General features: G+C 33.1%; 1 protein-coding gene and 1 long non-coding RNA gene across 3 annotated transcripts; one reads left to right on the plus strand and one right to left on the minus strand.

Annotated features, from left to right (window-relative positions):
- Window positions 1-10,851: 10,851 nt before the first annotated feature.
- On the minus strand, window positions 10,852-12,807 carry LOC121231861 (uncharacterized). Its single transcript, XR_005929959.1, has 3 exons — window positions 12,766-12,807; window positions 12,239-12,317; window positions 10,852-10,893 (listed from the first exon to the last, which is right to left on the minus strand). It is a non-coding gene; the product is annotated as an uncharacterized lncRNA (long non-coding RNA).
- A 4,353-nt stretch (window positions 12,808-17,160) lies between these two features.
- Window positions 17,161-19,405, plus strand: LOC107955554 (inactive LRR receptor-like serine/threonine-protein kinase BIR2). 2 transcript variants are annotated; one of them, XM_041116805.1, is made up of 2 exons: window positions 17,161-17,840; window positions 17,985-19,405. In XM_041116805.1, exons 1-2 carry the CDS (start codon window positions 17,420-17,422, stop codon window positions 19,238-19,240), a joined length of 1,677 nt encoding a protein of 558 aa, XP_040972739.1. In that variant the 5' UTR covers window positions 17,161-17,419; the 3' UTR covers window positions 19,241-19,405. The 2 variants fall into 2 exon arrangements, with proteins under 2 accessions (XP_040972739.1, XP_016746830.2); XM_016891341.2 differs by having other exon boundaries at window positions 17,162-19,405.
- The last annotated feature ends 5,182 nt before the right edge of the window (window positions 19,406-24,587 follow it).

The raw sequence follows: 24,587 nt of genomic DNA on the forward strand, positions 1-24,587 counted from the left end.
CATAATGCGGTCGTCTGAATATAGTCCAAGTAAACATGACGAGAGAAAACTAGTAGTCCACGGATGAATACATGATGTAATTGCCAGATATTCAAGCCAACAAAGGTTATCCAAGAGCATGACGAGAGAAAGCCGGAAGTCCATGAAGGAATACATGACTTAATTTAATTGCCAACAAAGATTATCCAAGAGCCGGCACTTTTTGATGAGTATCATGGAGATAAGCGAGCAAGAGATTGAGGCTCAGATTAAGCAGCAAGGAGCTAGCAAAGGCATCTTTTGGAGAATTTACAGGATTCAACCATGAAAAAAGATCAGCGTTTACCTGGACTATGAAGGGCAAGATCGCATATGTAATCTATTTTCATGTAAAGAAATCTATTTTTAGAGAAGTTATTCTAATGGAATTGAATTTAATATTAACATCTCATTTTCTTTTGCATTCATGTATTTGCATTTCATCACATAACATGCATTTAAATCCATAAAAATACCCTAATTAGTTAAGGTTAAAAAGAGAAAGAAAGAGAGAAGAGGGTCACGGCTGAGCGAAAAGAAAACGCTCCCTTACATATCCTAGACTTTTGTATCAAGAGGGATAGCTTACCTGGAGATAGGGGTGCTTGGAAATGAAAATCATTCCATCAATGCCATACATGAAGAAGGGACTGATTAAGGAAACCTTGAGGGCATTCGCCCTTACGAACCGGGAAGCTCTCTGAACAATTGGACGCGGAGGAGCTTCCTATAGTCTTTAGGAATTTTTCAGAGTAATTTTCAAAACATTCTTGTTACTCTAGGGCCTAGGAGTAATAGGATTACATTTGTGGGATGGGCTTACGATCATCTATTATTTTTTTAATAAAACATAACTTTTATCAATTTGAACGAGTATTATTTTTTTATCAACCAATATTCCATTAAACTTTTGCAATTCTTATTCATAGCACATAAATAATCATTCTTAAATTCATTAATTCTTTGTATATTCTTTATACTTCATAGGTCCCTAGATATTAATGACATGAGTATTAATATTACAAATCCTGATTTCTCTCGCGAGCAAGACATGTGTTTAGAGGAATCTTAGGATTTTGAAGATGTCCAGGATTGTGATGTGTCTCCGGATCTGTTGAGGATGGTAAAATAGGAGAAGAAACAAATTATACCCCATGAGAAAGAGGCAATAGAGAATGTAGCCCTAGAGGAAGGGAAAGAGGTGAAAATCGGCACGCATATTGCTGAAGACACAAAGCAAGGACTGATTGAGTTGCTACGTGAGTTCAAGGATATCTTCGCGTGGTCCTATCAAGATATGCCAGGGTTAAATATCGATATTGTGGTGCATCATTTTCCAATAAGACAGGATTGTAAACCAGTTCAACAGAAGTTGCGAAGAATGAGACCCGATATCGTATTAAAAATAAAGGATAAAGTCAAGAAATAGTTCGATGCAGGATTCTTACAAGAGGTAAAGTATTCTGAACGGGTAGCTAACATTGTACCAGTTCCTAAGAAGGATAGGAAGGTACGAATGTGTGTTGATTACAGGGATCTGAACAAAGCTAGCCCAAAAGATAATTTCCCTTTGCCTCACATAGATACTTTGGTAGACAACACAGTGGGACATTCGTTGTTCTCCTTCATGGATGGTTTTTCAAGGTACAATCAGATAAAGATGCATCCTGAATACATAGACAAAACCACCTTCATAACCTTGTGGGGGACTTTCTGTTACAAGGTAATGCCCTTTGGGCTAAAGAATGCAGGGGTAACATACCAAAGGGCTATGGTGACCTTATTTCACGATATGATGCACAAGGAAATTGAGGTGTATGTTGATGATATGATTGCCAAATCTCGAACAGAATAGGAACATATTGAGGTTTTAAAGAAACTATTCTTGAGATTAAGGAAGTTTTAGTTAAAACTTAATCTAGCAAAATGCACTTTCGGAGCCAGGTCAGGGAAGTTACTAGGTTTTGTGGTTAGTGAAAAAGGAATAGAAGTTGATTCAGACAAAGTTAGAGCCATACAAGATTTTCCTTCATCGCATACTCAGAAAGAAGTTCGGGGTTTTCTTGGAAGGTTGAATCATATTGATCGGTTTATTTCACAATTAACTGAAAAATGTGACCCTATATTTCGCCTCCTTAGAAAACACAACCAAGGTACTTGGGATGAAGAATGCCAGAGTGCTTTTGATAAGATTAAGCAATACTTGTTAAATGCTCCTGTGTTATCTCCACCTAATCCAGGTAGACTATTAATTCTATACTTATCAGTGTTTAGCAATTCTATGAGATGTGTGCTTGGCCAACATGACGAGTCGGGAAGAAAGGAGAATGCGATATACTACCTCAGCAAGAAATTCACAGAGTGTGAGATGAGATATTCACCAATTGAGAAATTGTGCTGTGCTTTAATCTGGATGACTTGAAGTTTGAGGCAATATATGTTGTATCATCCTACTTGGCTTATTTCAAAATTTGATCCTCTAAAGTATATGATGGAGTCAACAGCTTTGAATGGAAGAATGGCGAGGTGGCAAATTCTGCTTTCAGAGTTTGACATAGTTTATGTGAGCCAGAAGGCTATAAAAGGAAGTGCGATAGCAGAATTTCTGGCTAGTAGAGCTCTAGAAGACTATGAGCCGTTGAATTTTGATTTCCCAAATGATGAGCTGATGTGTAGCAGCTATAGAGGATTATCCTTGGAAGTTGAGCTTTGATGGGGCATCCAATGCAATGAGAAATGGAATTGGGGCAGTCTTGGTATCCCCAAATGGTGATTATTATCCATTCACGTACAAGTTGGATTTTGATTGCACAAACAATATGGCCGAGTATGAAGCGTGCATCATGGGACTCCAAACAGCTATAGAGCAAAGAATAAGAACCTTGGAAGTTTATGGAGACTCCGCGTTGGTAATTTACCAGCTTAAAGCTGAATGAGAGACAAGGGATCCTAAATTGATCAATTATTGAAAGAAAGTTTCGGGGTTACTTGTGGAGTTCGATGACATCACTTTTAATTATATCCTACGAGACGAAAACCAGATGGCAGATGCTCTAGCAATCTTGGCTTCAATGATTAAAGTGAATAAAGAGGAGGAGATGAGACCCATTCAGATGAGTATCTTTGAGGCTCCAGCTCATTGTTGTAACATTGAGGAAGAAGAAAATGATGATAACCCTTGGTATCAGGATATATTGTGATATGTGAGAGATCGTAAATACCCAGAACAGGCAACTGAAAATGATAAACGAACTTTAAGGAGATTAGCCTGCAACTACGTTTTGGATGGGGACATCTTGTACAAAAGAAGAAAGGACCAAGTACTGTTGAGATGTGTTGACGCCGTGGAAGCTAAGTTAATCTTGGAAGAAGTTCACGAGGGTGTTTGTGGGACGCACGCTAATGGTTTCACGATGGCTAGACAAATCATGAGGTTTAGATATTATTGGTCTACTTTGGAAGGAGATTCTATCAACCATGCCAAAAAATGCCATAAATGTCAGATTTATAGAAACAAGATTCATGTACCACCTTCACATCTACACGTTATGACTTCTCCATGGCCTTTTTCTATGTGGGGCATGGATGCCATTGCACCAATATCACCAAAAGCTTCAAATGGGCATCGCTTTATTTTTATGGTCATTGATTACTTCACAAAGTGGGTAGAGGCTGCTTCTTATGCGAATGTTACTAAGTCGGCTGTAAGTCGATTCTTGAAGAAAGAGATTACTTTTCGGTATGAGATGCCTGAAAGGATCATATCAGACAATGCACTGAACTTGAATAACAAAACGATAGTAGAAGTTTGTAGTCAGTTCAGGATTAAGCATCATAACTCTTTACCGTATCGCCCAAAGATGAATGGGGCAGTGAAAGCTGCTAACAAAAACATCAAAAAGATAATGGGGAAAATGACTGAAACCTACAGAGACTGGCATGAGAAGTTACCATTTGCACTTTTAGCTTACCGAACGTCTGTCAGAACCTCTACCGGGGCAACTCCTTTCTCGTTGTTTTATGGGATGGAAGTAGTGTTACCCATTGAAATAGAAATACCGTCTCTTCGAGTCTTATCAAAGATAAAGTTGAATGAAGCTGAATGGATACAATCGCGATATGATCAATTGAACTTGATTGAGGAAAAGAGGCTAAAGGCCATTCGTCATGGTCAGATGTATCAGAAGCGAATGATGCGAGCTTACAACAAGAAAGTGCGACCAAGAGAATTCCACCAGGGGGATCTTGTGCTGAAAAAGATCCTCCCTATTCAGAAGGACTTTAGAGGAAAATAGATGCCAAATTGGGAAGGGTCGTATGTCGTGAAGAAGGCCTTCTCTAGGGGTGCATTGATCTTAACGGAAATGGATGGGAAGAGTTTGCCCAATCCAATGAATTCAGACTCAGTAAAAAACTACTTTGTCTAAAGGAAAGAAGAATTCAGGGTGAAAACCCGCAAAGGGCGCCTTGAGTTTTCGAAAAAAAAAATAGAGAGGCCAAGGTGAAAACCCGCAAAGGGCGCCTTGTGACCAAAGGGGTTTTGAGTTGAAAACCCGAAAGGGCAGCTCAAATTTTGAAGAGCACACGGTAATCTTGCTATATCTGATTCAACGAAGAATGAAGCGCGTTGCTTATTGGGGCATCATCAAAGTACTTTGAATCGTTTAAACACATGTTGAATTCAAGAAAGTCTTCATGGAGCTGGCATATAAATGCTCTAGCGGCAATATCCAGGGCATCTAACTTTTGTCCTGTTTGCTATCTTTAGATTCTTTTTCTTTTCAAAGATAGGCTTTCAGATTATTTTCCTTTGTATTTTTGACAAATTTATTCTAATCTAATTATTCTCAAGATTAAATTCATCTTCCATTATTCTTTGTTGCATTAAAATAATGATAGATGAACTAAATAATTTTCACAAATGAAGTTTTGCTCATTACTCTAGAAATTTCTAGATAATACAAGAAACTAAAACAGAACAATTGTTCGAAGAATTCACGTAAGTGAGGTTTGAAAGAACTCGAGAAAATTCTTTCTTTAGTCCAAAATGATGATTGGACAAATTAAACGATTCGATCCTAAGAGAGGATCATCTTACAGACATTTTTGGTGGGTCATAGCATTTGAAGAATGGTACAAACCCACAGGCTGAGTAGGAATGATACTTCGAGAGAAATAAGGATAAACTTTGACGAAACAATGAGTGGTGACGTCTGGAATAGGGGTTATATTCATAAACATTTTGCATTATAATAGGTTTAATTAGGAGCATTTGACTTACTTCGATCATAGCATCCTAATCATTAGGCATGAACTCATACACATTATACAGGTTATGTCCTTTAAGGGACAATAAAGATTGATGCGCCTTAACCCCCTAAGCAGTAGGGTAACAGGCTAAAGCATAACAGATTTGACCTTCAGGTGTTTACGCTGAAACGGATCCAAGATGATTTAACATCTCTGTATTTTCAGAGAACAAATCAAAGAAACAGATTTGGCATCTCCATATTCGACGGAGAGCAGATCGAAGACATAGCAGATCTAACCTTTGGATGTCTTCACATCGAAGTAAATCCAAGATGATTTGGCATCCTTGCGTTGACAAGGAGCAGATAGAAGACATAGCAGATTTGGTCTTCAGGTGTTTACGCTGAAGCGGATCCAAGATGATTTAACATCTCTGTATTGTCAGAGAACAAATCAAAGAAATAGATTTGGCATCTCCATATTCGACGGAGAGCAGATCGAAGACATAGCAGATCTAACCTTCGAATGTCTTCACATTGAAGTAGATCCAAGATGATTTGGCATCCTTGCGTTGACAAGGAGCAGATCGAAGACATAGCAGATTTGGCTTTCACGTGTTTACGCTGAAGCAGATCTAAGATGATTTGGAATCTCTGTATTGTCAGAGAACAAATCGAAGAAACAGATTTGGCATCTCCATATTCGACGGAGAGTAGATCGAAGACATAGCAGATCTAACCTTCAGATGTTTTCACATCGAAGTAGATCCAAGATGATTAGGCATCATTGCGTTGACAAGGAGCAGATCAAAGACATAGCAGATTTGGCTTTCACGTGTTTACGCTGAAGCAGATCTAAGATGATTTGGCATCTCTGTACTATCAGAGAACAAATCGAAGAAACAAATTTGGCATCTCCATATTCGACGGAGAGCAGATCGAAGACATAGCAGATCTGACCTTCATTGAAGTAGATCCAAGATGATTTGGCATATCTGTATTATACGGGGAGCAAATCGAAGACACAGCAGATCTGACCTTCATTGAAGCAGATCCAAGATGATTTGGCATTTCCATATTCGACTGAGAGCAGATTGAAGACATAGCAGATCTGACCTTCATTGAAGCAGATCCAAGATGATTTGGCATCTGTTTATTAGACGGGGAGCAGATCGAAGACACAGCAGATCTGACCTTTATTGAAGTAGATCCAAGATGATTTGGTATCTCTGTATTAGACGGGGAGCAGATCGAAGACATAACAATTGGACCTTTATTGAAGCAGATCCAAGATGATTTGGCATCTCTGTATTAGACGGGGAGCAGATCGAAGACATAGCAGATCTGACCTTCATGTGTTTACATCGAAGCAGATCCAAGATGATAGATTTGACATCTCTGTATTAGACAGGGAGTAAATCGGAGATAACAGATTTGGCATCTCTGTATTAGACAGGGAGCAGATTGAAAAAGCAGATTTGGCGTCTCTGTATTAGACGGGGAGCAGATCGAAGATAACAGATTTGGCATTTTTGTATTAGACGGGGAGCAGATCAAAGATAGTAGATATCGCCTTCTTGAGTTGCAGTGAAGCAAATTGAAGCCGTCAAGAGGCCATTTAAAGAAGATTAAGGATCAAGAACTCAAGACTCGGCGAGCCCGGGCAAAATTGGTCCTTTTATAGTCTTTGTTCTATTCCTGTTACACAACAATGAGCAAAAAGGGGCAGCTGTAGACACTTAATTTTTCCCGGGCCCAGAAATAAGTCCAAAAATAAAAATATAAACCCAAAAAAAAACAAAGTCCAAGTTCAGTCCAGAATTACAAATATAATTTGACCCAATCAAAATGGCCCATTATTTGAAAAGATTTAAGGTCCATCTACAAGCTTGACTCATATGGAAATATAATCTTCAATGATATGTAATCTTAGATATGATATAATATTAGATATGATTGCAGTCTTAGATATGATATGCAATCTTAGAAGATATGATTTTGTAATTTTAGAGATTTAATTTGTAGATACCTTTTAATCTTAACCGTTGATGTAATTGATATGTACCGTTGGATTTGAGGAGGTTCAACTATAAATAGAGGCCTCTCCCTTCATTGTAAAGATACTGGAGTTTTGGGAAACAATAAAATTTTTTTAGAGCTTTCACTCAAATTTCTTTCCCTCTTACGTTCTTATTTTCTACGATTTGTTCTTATTTTCTTCTTTGTTCATCTTCGTTTTTCAACCCTTTTTATTTTGATTTAATCCATGTTTCCCTGTTTTTTTATATTTTTTTATATTTTTTTAATAATTTTAGTATCATATCAAACTCTTTCATTTTTTAATATTTTTTTAGTATTACTCTTAGTAAATTATTTTTTAAATTTTACACAAATCATTATTTTAAAAAATATATATTTCATTTAATTGTCATATTTTATCCAAAAGTTTTTCTAAAATGAGGTAATATTTTTCGTATTTAGGAATTCGGGAAATAGTGCCCTAACATGCTAGGTTACGATTTCCCATTTGTCTAAATGCCTAAAGTATCCTTCTAAATAGATTTTGTAAATCACGAGATGATTTCAGTTACGAGAGTTTAAGAATATCGTGTCCTATCATGCTGGATGTGATGTTTGTATTCTTTCGGAGCTAAGGAATCTAGATTTTTCAACTTAAATAATTTCGGTTTTAAAAAAATGGATCCTATTTTTAAATCCTTTCAAAAATTTGACATTAAGACAGAAAACTATTCAATTTGGTACCAATTTTGGGTGTTGCGAGGCTGCTAATCCTTCCTCGTACGTAACCGACTCCCGAACCTGTTTTCTTAATTTTCGTAGACCAAAACGTTTTATAAGGTGATCCAATCACACCTAAAAAGGTTGGTGGCGACTCCCATTTTCGTTTTTCAAAAGTCAATCCCCCATTTTTTAAACATCCCTTTAAAAAATGGTTTCGACAATGATATATGTTTGTTATGTATTTGGATCCATCTAGTTGATTTTAGGATTTTACATGTGATATCTTGAGCGTGGTTAAAATCCTTGCCTAGCATGTTTGATTTTTTTAGTATAGTAGATTATGCAATTTTAGTATTAAATTGAAATATGCTTACAGTTCTTTGAAATTGATATGCATAATATTGATTTTGGGATTAATTTTTAGGTATAAATGTTAAACCTATAATTAACTTTGATATAATCTGCAATATCTTTACACATGAACTTTTATTTTGTGTAATTTTATTCATGAAATTACAATTGTGTATGCTTTAGTAATTTAAATTTTCCATAATATCTATATTATGAAAAGCATGTGGATTATGTAGCAATATTCTAATATCTTGTGATCACATAAAAGAAATGAGATCAAATTGTAATTAATCGTATTAATATAATCATTTTACCAATAGGGGAATGATTATAGTTTTTTGATTATGATGAAATTGGTGTTACTTTTGTTTCCTAATTGGTTTATGGGGATTATGAAAGTTGAGTAATATTTAGTTCATACAAGTAAATGGATAATATTATTTAATATCTTTTCCTATAAGGATATGTCATTATATGTCAATTCAATTATTTGTTATATGATACTATATTGGTAAACTCATAACATAATTTGATGAATTGTACTTCAAAATGTTTAGTAAGCATGTTTGGTTATTCTCATTTAGTTGTATAAACTATGTTGCTTACCGAGAATAAAGTTCTTGATTTGAGTGGTGAAAATTATAAGAAATGGAAATAGGTTATCCTTCTACATTTTGGGTTCATTAATCTTGACAATGCTCTCCAAAAAGAAAAGCCATTGGTATCTACTAAAAGGATTGCTTAAGTTAAGATTTCTTTAATTGAACGGTTGGAGTGACCTAACTAGTTAAAGCATGATGTTTATCAAATATCACATAATGGATAATATTTGTGGACCAATATCACATTGTATAAATGCCAAGTATCACATAATGGCTGTTGATGCTCAATTTAAAACATCAAATAAGGCTTAATTTAAGTAGCATCTTGATGAGTAGATTTGCATCTATGAAGCTTATCAGTAAAAGGGTTTGTGAGCACATTATGCAAATGCATGACATTGTTGCTAAGTTTAAGTCCTTAGAGATGGAAATTAATGATAATTTCCTAGTGCTTTAAATCATGAACACTCTTTCATCTTATTATAATCATTTTAAGATATCTACAACATATGTAAGGCTAATGGTCAATCAATGAACATCTGACTACATGTTTTTAAGAGGAGTGATTACTTTAAGAATATGTGAGGTTGCACATCTAGTGATACAAAATAATAAGGCCATTTCTAATAAAATCAAGATGTGAAAGGAGATGCCAAATTGCATAATGTTATTATCAAAGGAAATAAGGGCAAAGTCAAGAATTTTTTTTTTTGTAAAAAGAAGGGACACATAAAGAATGACTATTCTAAAACAAAGGCCTAATTGGAAAAAGAAAGGTAATCTCTTATCTTTGTGTGTTATGAATCTAATTTTATTGAAATTCCCCATGACCATTTGTAGATTGGTTATGGTTCTACAATCTATATTTCTAATACCATGCAAGATTTTTATATTTAAGGAAACCATTAAGAAATAAGTGCAACATTTATTCTTAAGAAATGAGTGTAACATTTATTCATGAAACAAGATGTTGTAACATTTAGAAGGGATTGGGACATATCGTTTGAAATTTTAGAATTCATACATATGGACATTTGTTACCCAAATATAGATTCCAATGGTTAAAAGTGTTCCATTACATTTTTTGATGACCATTCACAATATATGTATCTATACTTGCTTCATTATAAAAATGAACCATGAGATGCCTTATAAGATCATATAAAGTTGGTGAATATTATGGTGGGTAAAAACCGGTGTAAGACAAGTAATTGGACCATTTGATTCTTTTATTCAAGAGAAATGTACCATGGCTCAATACACATTACTTGAACACTATCTCAAAACTATGTTGTTGAACAAGGAAATAAAATGCTAATGGATATGGTTAAAGTATGCCTTGTAACCCTAAGATACCTCATTAACAACATATATCTTAAACTAAGTTGCAACTAAGATAATTCCCAAAATAGCATTTGGGATGGTGAACGGTTGGAAACTAAGTTTAAAATATTTACTTGTCTAGGTTGTCCAACTAAAGTTAGAGTTTATCATCCACAAAAAAAAATTAGATCCTAAAATCATAAATTTGTATTTCATTGTAACACCCCCTAACCCTATACCGTCACCAGAACAGGGTTACGAGACATTACTAGTCAGTACAGTCCAATTCCGGTCATTAATTAAAATAAATATTAACACACATCCTAGTTTTAAGATGTCGTCCCTTTAATGGGCCCTCGCGGTCCAATATGAACAGTAAATTCAATTCGGGACTAATTTAGAATCACTACGAATTCTTAGTAAATTTCAAAATTCATACTACATACCGTTGCCAACCATAATTTACTCATTTCATCAATACTTCTATAACCTAAATGACTCTCATAAAACGTCCTAGGTACATGCCATTATCAATACTCAACATACTTTACCTTAATGAATTCGGGATCGTCTTGGGATGCTGATTCAACGTACTATCTTTACTTAACCTGTGCACGGAAACAAATCGTACGCTGAGTATGGTATACTCAGTGGTATTTCTATAATGCGAACAATTAATAATATAACAAATACTTAAGATCATAATAATAATTACAATTATTCAATTATTTATTCATAGATAAATTTCAACTACTTACCATATAAATTTTATACAGTTCATATAATAAACACAATAACATAATTGTTCAATTCTTAAATAAATCCATTACTATCTACTCCGTTCTTTCATTTACTATTCGGTATAGCTTTCCTTAATTTACTCACAATTCAATATCATTAAACTATATTCAACTATATACTTATCAATCATATTCCATTTTAATTCATTTCAATAACAGTCAATTTCATTTATATCGTATCAACTTACTATCCCTGATAGCTTTCAGTATATACATACGATTCATATATCTCAAATCACATTTCAATCCATCAAGTGGCATCATATATCATCAATTCGAACTCCAATCATTTCATGAACCTTTGGTTCATATTTTCAATTTCATATCTAAATTTTCAATTCTCAATTCAATTTCTCGTTTCATTTCAATAGCTTGATCAATCAAATTTATTCGATTTATCTTTCATTTATTTACCCCTATTAACAAACCCGGACTTTGACGGATACACGGATTCCAACCCAAACACACCAGTACGGCACATTGTGCCTAAAACGGTACATAGTACCTGATCAGTATACGACACATAAAGTGCCTAAAACGACACACGAGGTGCCTGATACGACACACGAGGTGCCTGAAATACGACACATAAAGTGTCTGATCAATAAAGCCGGCAAATCCCGTACACTTCCAGATCCTATGGCATGCCAATTATATCCGACTCAGCCCGACTAGTTAATAGGGTATTTCATTCACTTTCTCAATTTAATAATTCTTTCATCAATATACCATTCTGATAATCACATATATTCACCCATTTTCACAATTCATACAATTTCATTCAATTCAACAATATATTTCAATTATTCACATTAATTCATAATTCAATACAATTCAATTCACTTTTCAATATCAAATATTCAAATATCACAATCTCATATATTCATATCAATTTCCTCATATTTCCAATCAATATATTTTTCAATATAACATTCATTCAATATTCAAATTTCTACATAAATCATGTATATTATATAATTCAATCAATATAAATTCAATCAAATAATTTCAATCAATATAAATTCAATAAATTCATCGCATACCAAAATCAATCCATTCCAATTGTAAAACATCATAATACTAACACTAACAATTGCAATATGTATATAAATATAACAAATAATAACTAAGTTTGGATTATAGAAATACAAACCGTATTTTCTCGAGCTAACTTCCTTTGTCTTTGCCATTTTTTTTCCTTGCTTAGCCGAGGTTTCCCAAGACAACATTAGCTACGGGAATTAAAACAATTCATATTCGTTAATTCACTACTAATTTATATCTAATTAATACAATTTTTATTCAATTTCTACTTTAATTTCAATTTAATCTTAACTAGATTCAATTACTTTTTCTATCTCAATTCATACTTCATTTCTATTCAAATTTTGTCCAAACTCATACTTAACTATTAAATTTCCAGCATATTTTCATAATTTCGAATTTATTTCCATTTAATCCCTAAAACTCAAAACTTATAGCTTAGTTTACGATTCAATCCTTTATTCAATTCCAATCAAAATTTCTATCAAATAAACCCCTAATTCCATCATTTTATTCAACATGAACCATACTTAGAAATCTAATGACTTTCAAAATTTCTACTTAAAACAAGTACGTATTTATCTCTAGGATTCCAAAAACTCAAAAATCATAAGAAAAGGGGCTAAATTGACTTACCAAATTAACTTGGAACCTTTAAAACCTTATTTTTCCTTTTTCTTTTCTTTCTTTCTTTCTCCACTGTTTCTTCTCTGTTTCGTTTCCTGCTATTCTGTTTCCTTCCTTCTTTTTATTATTTTGTTTCTTTCCTTTATTTCCTTTTTATTTACTTTACTTTTAATAATAATAATTTAATATATATTTTAACACATAAAAATCTCAGATTTTTATGTTTATGCCGCCTCACTTAGGACAAATGGCATAATTGCCATTTTGGTCCTCTTCATTTTCTTTTAATCTACAATTTAACTTTCATCCTTTATTCAATTTAGTCCTTTTTCTTAATTACTTTTAATTAAATTAAATTCACTTAATTAACCACTCATTTTACTTCGTAAATATTTTTAATAAATATTTACGAATCCATTTTTCAGAAACGGAGACCCGAAAATATACTTTTTCGGTAACGGTAAAATTCGGGTCATTACAATTGGATATGTGAAAAAAGTCTTAGGGATATAAGTTCTAGTGTCTTAAATATTCTAGTAGGATTGTTGAGGCAATAAATGCTAAATTTCTTGAGAATGGTGTGGTCGATGTAAGTGATTACACCCCATCAAGTAAAAAATTAGTTGTTCTTTGAAGCTGTATGATCATTAGGGAACCAATTGTAGACACACGTCCTGTTAAGACTATTTTAATGGATCATAATGACAACAACTAGTTAAACCTCTAAAAATGAAACAATTAGTTGTGTACCAATCTCTACAAAAGGTTGTTGATGTTGGTTTGAGAATATCTTTTAGAGTGAAACAATCGACAATTCCTACCAATTATATAGTATACTTACTTGAGTTTGACTACAATATAGGTGTAAATATGACCTACATGCCTTTTTGCAAGCTATGAAAAATAATAAAACTAAATTGTGGTATGATGCTATGAATGACAGGATGATATCTAAGTTGAATAATCAAGTTTGGGACCTTGTTAAATTGCTTTAAGAAACCTATTGGTTGTAATGGAATTTTAAGACTAAAAGAGATTCGTTAGGTAACATTAAAAAAGAAAAAAATAGAGTTATTGTTAATAGATTCACTTAGAAAGAAAGGATAGATTAGAAGGAAATATTTTTTTCATGTTTCTAGAAAGGACTCCTTTCATATTATCATGGAATTAGTTGCCTATTCCAACTTAGATTTACATCAAATAGGTGTGAAAATTGTTGGAACATTTTCAATATATATATATAGTGTTCCAATAGTTGCAAATGAAAAGTTATAAGTAACTAAAAGTTATGTTACTTAGTTATTAGCAAATAGTCATAATTATTCAAGTAGATACCTATTGAATAATTATGTTTATTGCTAAAAATATAACTATCCATTTGGGTAGTTATGTCCCTATGAAGAGACATGAGACATCCTATAAATAGGAGAAGAATTTCATTTGTTTTACACTCCAAAAAGCATAGAAATTGATATTCTTGTTGTGCTCCGGTCAATACTCAATGGACTGTTTCTGTCAATGCAAAACGTCGACGGTCATTGGGCTTCATTATATCCTCGAGGTTTATTTGTTGGTAACTCTTTTGCACACTACAATATAGTTGGGGGCGAACAAAACCTTAAAGAAAGTGGCATTGATATGCACCTTGAAGCCTTCATTAATTTTTCATAAGTTTATTTTTATCCCCACACACCAACAAAAATGACATTTCTCAATTGGGATTTGGAGAAAGATGTTTAGCAACTTAATGAGTTCATCTTAAGTACTGGTGAGTATTTAGTTTGAAAGCTTAAGAGGTTTATTTAAGAACTCAAGTAACTCTCTCGTTAATAGTATTTAAGCTTCTAGGATGCTATCTCTTTATTTCATTTTGTAGAGAATATCATGGATTGTTTTATATACCATAAGGTCAGTGGGAGCAAATTTATCTATCTGTGTTTTATTTAGATGATATTCTTCTTGCATCCAATGATTTGGGTTTGCTACATTAGATGAAATAATCATTCTCAAACTTCAGTATGAAGGATATGGATAAGACATCTTATGTCATTAGCATTAAAATCCACAAGGAAATATCTAAGATATGTTGAGATCATCGTTGGAAACCTATATCAATAAAATTATTGTAAGGTTTCGGATGAATGATTGTTCACTGAGTGTTGCACACATAGTTAAGGGTGATAAGTTTCTTCTAAACTAATGTACAAAATTCAAAATTGAAAAAGAAACTAAAGTATATATTCTTACATATGGTGATCCAATGTTCTAGAAGTTATTGGATATTCAAACTTAGATTTTGTTGGCATTTTTATTCTTAAAAATCAACATCCAGGTATATTTTATATTTTGCATTTGTTGAAGCAACCATATCTTGGAGAACTATCAGATAAATGTTGATGACCATTTCTACTATGTAAGTGGAGTTTGTATAATATTTTGAAGCTGCTTCATAAGGTATTTGGTTGAGAAGTTTCATTGCATTGTTAATTCTTTCTCTTGGCCCATACAAATATATCGTGACAATATGAAAAAACTTTATTCTTTGCTAAGAATACCAAAAATGAAAGTCGAAGTAAACACATTAGCATGGAGTATTTAGCAACCAATGAGCATATTAAGTTCATGAAAGTTCTCAATGAACACAAAAATAAGAAGTTGATAACAATAGATCTTCTGACAAAAGGCAGCCACTAAAGTTGTTCACGAATCATGTGATGGAAATGGGATTATACCAGAAATGTCACTATAAGGTATTATCTGTAACTTTGTTATTTAATTTGTTTTCTCATTTCGGTTGCATACATTTAGTTGAGAATTAAAGTTCTAAAATGATATTTGTAAGCAAAACTTGAGCAGTTTCAAAAGCAATGTTACATACCACAACGCCAACTACTTTAGGCACTGTGAAAGAACAAGGTAGAAAAACAATGAACACTCGATATGTTTACATAGTTCGGTTTTCCTATGTCTGCAAGGCCTTGTACAGAGAGATAACCCACAATCTTAGCAACACATACAATAAGTGATTACAACCTTTAACACTTACCAGATTAGACTCAACATTTTTGTACCCAAGATCTAGACAACTCTCCTCTAAGTTTCCCACTGAAAACTTAGAAATTTAACCAAGTAACACACTTGATTTTTCACTTAATGCACTTACAAGAAACATTGCTCAATGAATAAGATTAAGTGATTTCAGATCAAAACATCACCTATATAGGTCTATTCAACTTGTAAGAAATCGAAACTTGCTAACATACTAAATCAAATACAATCAATCTTCCCATGAAACCAATAAGATAATAAGCATAATGACTATATTCAATGAGCTAAGGATAAGTCTTGAATACCCATGATATACTTTCAAGTTTTACTTGATTCAATTCAATCAACCAAACTTGGGAAGTCGATTGCCGTTCCTTCCAAACCAATCTTAAATATATGTTGCTATAAACAATTTGGATATTAAAGATGCACTTATTGTTGTCCAAAATCATCTAGAATCAAAGACCAAAGGTTTTTGTTGTCAAAATTTATTAACTTAAACATGACAAGTTTTTTGAGCTAAACAGTGGCAAACACCAATAGGCACTGTTCAAAAACTGCCTCAACAGAGAAAAACAAACATTTGGAAAAGACATGGAACAAACATTTAAATAATTAACAATAAAACAACCTATCTTAGTTAACAAATAAAACAAGTGTTAAGTTTGAATAATTAACACTTAAATAATTAACAATAAAACAACCTATCTTAGTTCAAAAACTGCCTCAACACAGAAAAACAAACATTTAAATAATTAACACTTAAATAATTTTACCCAGGCATCTTTAAAAACCAAAAATCCGGTTGTCTCTAAGCACTTCCCCGATTGAAGCCCATCCTTCCATCAGCTGTACCAACTCATCAGTGTTAAGTTTCATCCAACTTGTAGGGGATGGCTCCCATTTCACCTGCGTGACAATCTTGATAATACTAGAAGTATAATTAGAGGTAGAACTTTGAATATTTTTTTGCCATAGATTTGGTTCATGGGTGCCTTAATATGTACCAACACACAACACCAAAGATAATTTCCCAGTCAGCAATACTGTATCAATTCTATGCCTTTTCCTAACTTGTTGTCTCTAAAAATATACGTGAAATCAATTCATCTTTAAGGTGGTGATGCTTTATTAAAAATTATATAAGCATATAAATGCGTTATGACTAGAAATTAGGTCCATTATTTATTTTTAACATTTCTGTATATAGTTACGACGTATTGGTGAAATATTTATCTGTCAACAAATTCTTAGTGCTTTCAAATCAACATTATTGTTTGTCAAACAAGTTATGATCATCAACCCAAACACTTTGAAATTCACAAGACAAATTTTCCCTTTTCTTCAAAAACAAAAAAGCACTCACTAGGGAGAAATAGTAACTATTAAGCAATTGTTTGGTAATTTCTCAAATGTAATCCAAGTCAATGGCGCTTTACAGGCACTTCCACTTAACAATTTACACCATTCCACTCATTTTTAAGCCCCAATTTGTTTGTTTCCAAGTCATTGCTGCATTTCAACACACAAAAAAGACCAAAATTGTTATCAAAGCCACAAAGAGAAGTCTGGGTGGTTTTTTTTTTTTTTTTTTTGCTTCCATTTTGTGGAATATATGAAGGGATCTTTGCTCAATAGTTTAAAGATCTTCGTCTTTGTTTTAGCCTGGATGTTTTTCCCAGGACTTGTACTATCAGCTATTTCCGAAGATGACATGAAGTGCCTTGAAGGTGTCAAGAACTCTCTAAAAGACCCAGATGGGAAATTAAGCTCTTGGACTTTCAACAATAATTCAATAGGTTTTATCTGCAAATTTGTTGGAGTTTCTTGCTGGAATGAACGAGAAAATCGCCTGTTAAGCCTTGGACTTCGTGATATGAAGCTTTCAGGACAGTTACCTCAATCTTTACAGTACTGTCGTAGTTTGCAAAGTTTAGACCTGTCAGCTAACAAGCTTTCTGGATCGATCCCTACACAGATATGTTCTTGGTTACCTTATTTAGTGACCCTTGATCTATCTAGCAATGATCTATCAGGTACCATCCCTCCTGAGTTATCATACTGTGCTTATTTGAATAATTTGAAACTATCAAATAATAGACTTTCAGGGTCAATTCCATATCAATTATCTGGTTTAGATAGGCTGAAAAAGTTTTCAGTAGCAGATAATGATCTTTCAGGTGCTATTCCTTCATCTTTTGAGAATTTTGGTAAGGCGGATTTTGTTGGGAACAATGGTCTTTGTGGAGGTCCTCTTAGAAAGTGTGGGGGTTTGAGTAAGAAGAATTTAGCGATTATAATTGCAGCTGGGGTTTTTGGTGCTGCTGGTTCAATGTTGTTGGGGTTTGGGGTTTGGTGGTGGCAGCATTTGAGATGGATCAAGAGGAAGAAGAAAGGGTATATTGGAGGATCTAGTGATAGTAATTGGGCTGAGAGATTGAGAGCTCATAAATTGACTCAAGTTTCATTGTTTCAAAAGCCACTTGTGAAACTTAAGTTGGGTGATTTAATGGCTGCCACAAACAATTTCAATGCAGAAAACATATTAGTTTCAACCAGGATGGGAACTACATACAAAGCAATGCTTCCTGATGGATCAGCCCTAGCAATCAAGAGACTTACAACTTGTGAACTTAGTGAGAAACAGTTTCATTGGGAGATGAATAGATTAGGCCAACTTAGGCATCCAAATTTAACTCCCCTTTTGGGATTTTGTGTTGTGGAAGATGAAAAACTACTTGTTTATAAACATATGTCCAATGGGACTCTTTATTCTTTGTTGCATGGTAGGGGTGGTGACATAGATTGGCCAACTAGGTTCAAGATTGGTTTGGGTGCAGCAAGGGGCCTAGCTTGGTTACACCATGGATGTCATCCTCCATTTCTGCAGCAGAACATCTGCTCCAATGTGATTCTCGTCGACGAGGACTTGGATGCTCGGTTAATGGACTTTGGATTAGCAGGGCTCATGACTTCATCAGATGTTAATGAGACTAGTTTTATGAAATCGGATATAGGCGAATTCGGTTACATAGCACCAGAGTATTCAAGCACGATGGTTGCTTCACTTAAAGGCGATGTCTACGGATTCGGTGTCGTTCTTCTCGAATTGGTAACTAGGCAAAAACCACTACAAGTCAATACAGGTGAAGAAGGATTCAAAGGTCATTTGGTGGATTGGATAAATCATCTGTCGAACTCGGGAAGAATCGAGGACGCCATTGACAAGGATGTTATCGGAAAAGGCCATGATGAGCAAATCTCAGAGTTGCTCAAAATTGCATGTAATTGTGTGGTTGCTCGGCCAAAGGATAGATGGTCAATGTTCCAGGTTTATCAGTCATTGAAAACCATGGGTGAGGAAAATGGTTTCTCAGAAATGGATGATGATGATTTCCCTCTGATTTTCACTAAGCAAGATACTGAATCAATGTAGGACATGTTAATGCATATCTAAAGGCTTTTGATGTTAGATCATGCAAATCTCCAATTCGATTGCCTCTCTTTGTTATGTATGGGTTGTATAATACAATAAACTTGTTGGATTGTGTCTGTTTTTGCTCCTTGTTTGGCATTGAAATCAATACTGATGATTTATGGTGTTTCGACTCTTCAATTTTAAAAATCTTTACAATATTTTGTATTTACTTTTTCTTTTTTTACTTTTAAAATTTATGTTTAATTTTTGTAATTTATAATTATTTTTTTCTCATCAATGAAACATGTGAAAACCGAGATATTTATAAACATGTGAAACATGTGAAATCTATTTTTTATTTAATAACTTTGGTTTAGTTTTTTCTTTTCTTTTCTATTGTTACATTGTTTGTTTCTAAGGTCTAATTAAAACTTAGAAAGAAGCTCAAAAATAATAAATTTATAAACTTAAAAAAATGGATGGGTTTACGACGTCAATTACGACAGCCTTATTCTTTGCCACAGAGATAGTATCAATTTTAAGCTCTAGTTTTCTCATGTTTTTAAATCATTTCTAACTCAAGCATTAGAGAGAGATTGCATGTCAAGGTTATAGCATTTAATTTTCCAACATCAATTGAATGAAAGAAAGAAAGAACAAAGTGGAACATACTCTTGATAGTCATTTTGAATACAAAAATCTTTATATATATATATATATATATATATTGCATAATCAAGAGAAGGGAATGATGTTGCTTGGGATGGAACTTAAGATGTCATGCCTACAACATAGTATTCTTACCATTGGAATACAAAATTGTTGCAAAAATATTTTTATATTTACTTATTAATTTTTTAATATTTTTAATTTTTTTTATAATTAAGACTAAAATGAAAAATCTTATAAACACTGAGGGTTAAATATTTTATATTTTTTAAATTTAGTATCAAATTGATAAAATGTATTATTAGGCCAATAAAACAAAATTCATATTAGACTTTTGTTAAGCGATTAAAATATTTAATTTCAAAAAGTTAAGTGATTAAAAAAATATAATTGAATGACTAAAATAAAATCAACTGAACTATTCTTGAAATTTACTCTTAAAATGTAATATCTCAAAGCATGTCCTAGGAGTATCGGGCCAGGTGAGCTGGGTTCGCCAAGGATTTTGGCGAATAGGAGATCACCCAAGAGTGTGACGAGCAGGTACTCGTCAGTAAGACAGGTGAACAGGGGTTCGCCAAGGAAATGGCAAGTAGGTATACGCTAGTAGATTGGCGAGCAAGTGTACGATCAGCAAGTTTGGCGATCTAAAGTTCATCAGTAAGCTTAACAAGGAGTTCACTAGAGGACTTAGTAAATTGCCAGTGGGCTTGACAAACCGATGTTCGCCAGTGGGCCTAGAAGGTTGTAATCACAACATTGGGCTGTGAGTCACAAGTAAGAATGGTCAAAGTAGAGTCTTGTCTCAATAAGTCAGGTTACTTTTCTCTTTGCAACACTATTCATGCACGTAATTAATTCTTACTTCTATTACGATTAGAGTATCCTTAGGACATTAGTACACTTAGAGCCTATAAATTAAGCCCTTGCCATTAAGGGAATTTCATATTCTGTTCTCCTAAATTTATTGTCGATCGTTCTGTCGTTAAGTCCTAAGAGCCCAACACTCAGAAATCAAGGTAAGGTTATGTTCTCTAGTAATGTTCGCAACAAGGGAAAGTAGGTTCACTAAAAAGTCTAGCATGTGCGAACCTAGGACCGCTTATGTTTATGTATGTGCTTGAATGTGTTGTTTGTAACTTGTGAATTTTTGTTGCAAACCTAGCAGAACCATCTTCAAGCAAAGTCAAGGGAATAGCAAAGCTTGTCTAAGTTTTCAAGCAAATTGGTGAATGTTCAGGGATCGCCACTTGTATGTGGGAACCGTAATGTTAATCAGAAGCTTAGGGTTTTGACTTAAGTTCCGAAAGTAAGTCTTTTCTATTACTTCGTATTATGAAAGTATTTGAATATGTGTTTTTATTAACAGTGACACGCGAGCTCTAATGGCGAGCTCTATACGATTATGTGTTTTGTGAACTCTATGCTAAGTAAATGTTTTAAAATAACCTTTTGAATCTATTGGATATAATGGCATGCCATAGGATTGTGAGTACTCACCTATATGTTTTATGTTTTGGGCATTGAGGCCCTAGGACAGGCTAGAGAGAAAAGGGAATGTCGAGCTGAGCTCTATTCAATGGGACATGTTGGTGTGTTGGAGAGTGTTTAGTCTTGTGCTACACTTATGGGACATGTTAAGACCTCATTGAATCATGCTAAGGCGTTATAAGGAGATTCGATTATCCAACAGGAATGAACAAGTGACTGAGAATGTGATTTTCAAGATACTATGTTTTTTACTAAGTTGTTTAACTGTAAATGTTTACGAACCAGACTTTACACAAGTATGGCGAACCCTAGTTCGCATCTCTGTAATATTGCCTATGTTTCTGCTTAACTTATGTTTTGTGCTTACTATGTGGTTATTAATGTTCCTGTATATTCACTAAGTTCGCAAAGACTCACATACTCTTTTCTAAACACCATAGGTAAGTAGATCGCAAGGTGAGCAATCGCGAGACAAGTGATCCACATGAAGTATACATGCTGAAAAGATAGAGCAAGCGAATTCTGGACCACAAAGGCAATGTGAGACAATATGTTTTGGGCTTAGAAACACATAATTCTGATGACCTCGCCAAGTGTTTTAGAAACATAGCAAATTACCATATGTTTCTTTGTGTTTTCTTCAAGTTTAATTTGAGAACCTTTAATGCTTAATAAGACGTCTGATTTTTAATTTAATTACAAACCAAGTTTTCTTTGATGTTCTCTTAATTCCCCTATTTCTTTTTCTTTTTCTCATACATTTATTTGTAAACACTTGTTACTTAAAGCAACAACATGTGTGATCAAGCTGATTACCTTACTAGAGTTATTTTTCGCCAAAATATTACATTGGTTGGGTTCAGAGTGCGAACCCTAAACGTAGCGAACTACACCTGTCGAACATCTAACGAGTTTCAATAGTATTACATAGCAAATAACTATACGAACCGAGCTCACAGAATTTGAGTACTTAGGGGAAGTTTGAGAACCTTAACCTATTTTTAAAATTTTGTTATGTTGCGAACCTTGTTCACAACATTACCCTGTTTAGAAAAACTTAGGAAACTTCGACTATGAAAGCACTTAACAAAATCATCATGCGAACCCTAGACAAGCAAACCCCTAGCAGACAATAGGTGTACCTTTATGTGAGACCTTGCTAGAGTATGTGCGAACCCTTATTTGCTATACATGAGAACCCCTTTTTTATTAAGTGAGCAAACCCTTATTGTTTGCTAGTTGTGACTAAATGAAACTTGGTTTAAGTGTTTTTATCTTCACGATATTCTGTTGTATGTGAATAACTTAAGCATGCATTACATGTTTATATGGTGGTGATGGAGGATAGGTTGGGTTTTAAGGGAAAGTCATTTTGGTGACAAATGTGGTGTTTTATAGATCAGGTTCGACAATCAGACTGGGCATGGGTGTTACATAAAATTTTTAGAATTATTCATTTGATAATGACTTAGCAACACTGAAGTTGTATTTTTAGAACCAACTTATTTAAGTGAGCATTTATCTGGTAAAAATACTTCTCCGGATTTTTTTAATTTTGATGTTAAGCAAATTGATTTATTTAAAAAAAAATTGAAACAATTTAATTCCTATCCATTTCAAAAGTGAGTATTTAAAGACAACCAATCATAGAGCTAATGTTTTTCTATTAATTTTACATAATTTTGACTGGTATAATAATAAATTTTACATCAAATTTTACATATTTTTCTATTTATACACACACACATATATATATATTTGAATTTGTTTTGAATTTTTTACATTTTTAAAATTTTATACAATCTATTTAGATGATTTTTTTTAAAAATTTGAACCAAATTGATAGAATATGTAAACATTGAGAATTTAGTTTGTTATTATATCAATCAAATTTATATAAAATTAATGGAAAATATTAATTGTTGTGATAAATTATCCTTAGTTGCTCACTTTCAAAATTGTTAGGGATTAAATTACTCTATTTTTTAGAGAATTAATTTACTCGATATCAAAATTGAGAGAGACTAAAAAAGTGCTTTTATTTAAAAATTCTTAAAGTAATTAGTAAGAAAAAGGACATAAATGTCTATTCTGGATTTTCACTGTTATAGGCTACACAACTTTATATCATATTATATTCCTATTTGAGAAGTGCTAACATCCAGTAGTGTTGTGGCCTATGAAGCACCGACACGGCATACCAGTGTTGTACGAGTGTTCAACTCAAACACGCAGCAAATACGCCTGGATACGTACAAGACACATCAAAATATGTATAAAAAAAGAGAGAGATTGGATACGGTTAAGACACCGATGTCAAAAATCAAACATGAACGATTGGCGAGTAGATGAAGAAAAAACAACCGACTGATAAAGATGAGAAGAGAAGAAGTTGGAATTGTAGTGTTGAAAGAATTAGATAGTTCTAGTAAAAAAGAAAATATAGCTAGGGATGGGGTCATATCAAATGTCCGTTTTTAAGGGTAAATTATATAGTTGATCATTCAACTTTCAAAAGTTTTTATTTTAGGCACTGAAAAATAAAAATTTTTATTTTAGGCACTGTTGTTAAAAATTATTTTCATTTAGGACACTATCATTAATTCAATGTTATTGTACAGTCATTTTAATTAACAAACTTTAGTAAGTTTTTATTTTAATCACTCAGTTTTAGTAAATTTTCGTTTCGGTAATTTATTTTATCTTTTTAATTTTATTTTAAGTTAGAATTAATTTTAATTTTTTAATAAAAAGGAAAAATTTGTGTGAATAGGGGAGAAAACTTAGGTTTTTATATTGGAGAACTTGTTTTTACATGGAAAAATCATCTATCTTTTTAGTTTCCTTTAATTTTTCTTCTTTTAAAATTAATTTTAGTTTTTTTTCAATTAAAGGAAAAACCTTGGATATTACAGGGAATTAATTGAATTTTATAGGAAACACTTGGGTGTTTATAGGAAAAATCATCTTTATCTTTTTAATTTTCTTTAATTTTTTTCCAGTGATAGAGAATAACTTGAATTTTATTGGTTTTTATAGAGAAAATTTTTGTTTCTGAAAAAATATTTTTTCTTTTTTATTTCATTTTTCTTCTCATTTAAAATTAATTTTAGGTTCTTTTTTAAAAAGGGGAAAACTTGAGTTTTTTTTTTAATGAATTGAGTTTAAAAAAAATTGACTTCATCAATTCTCCGCAAAAAGTTAA

This window comes from Gossypium hirsutum, chromosome A07 (genome assembly GCF_007990345.1).
Source record: "Gossypium hirsutum isolate 1008001.06 chromosome A07, Gossypium_hirsutum_v2.1, whole genome shotgun sequence".
In the NCBI taxonomy this organism is placed as follows: Eukaryota; Viridiplantae; Streptophyta; class Magnoliopsida; order Malvales; family Malvaceae; genus Gossypium; species Gossypium hirsutum.

Bases quoted from the DNA above. Each gene is read 5' to 3' on its own strand.
- LOC107955554 (XM_016891341.2), top strand. From the start codon at position 17,420: ATGAAGGGATCTTTGCTCAATAGTTTAAAGATCTTCGTCTTTGTTTTA.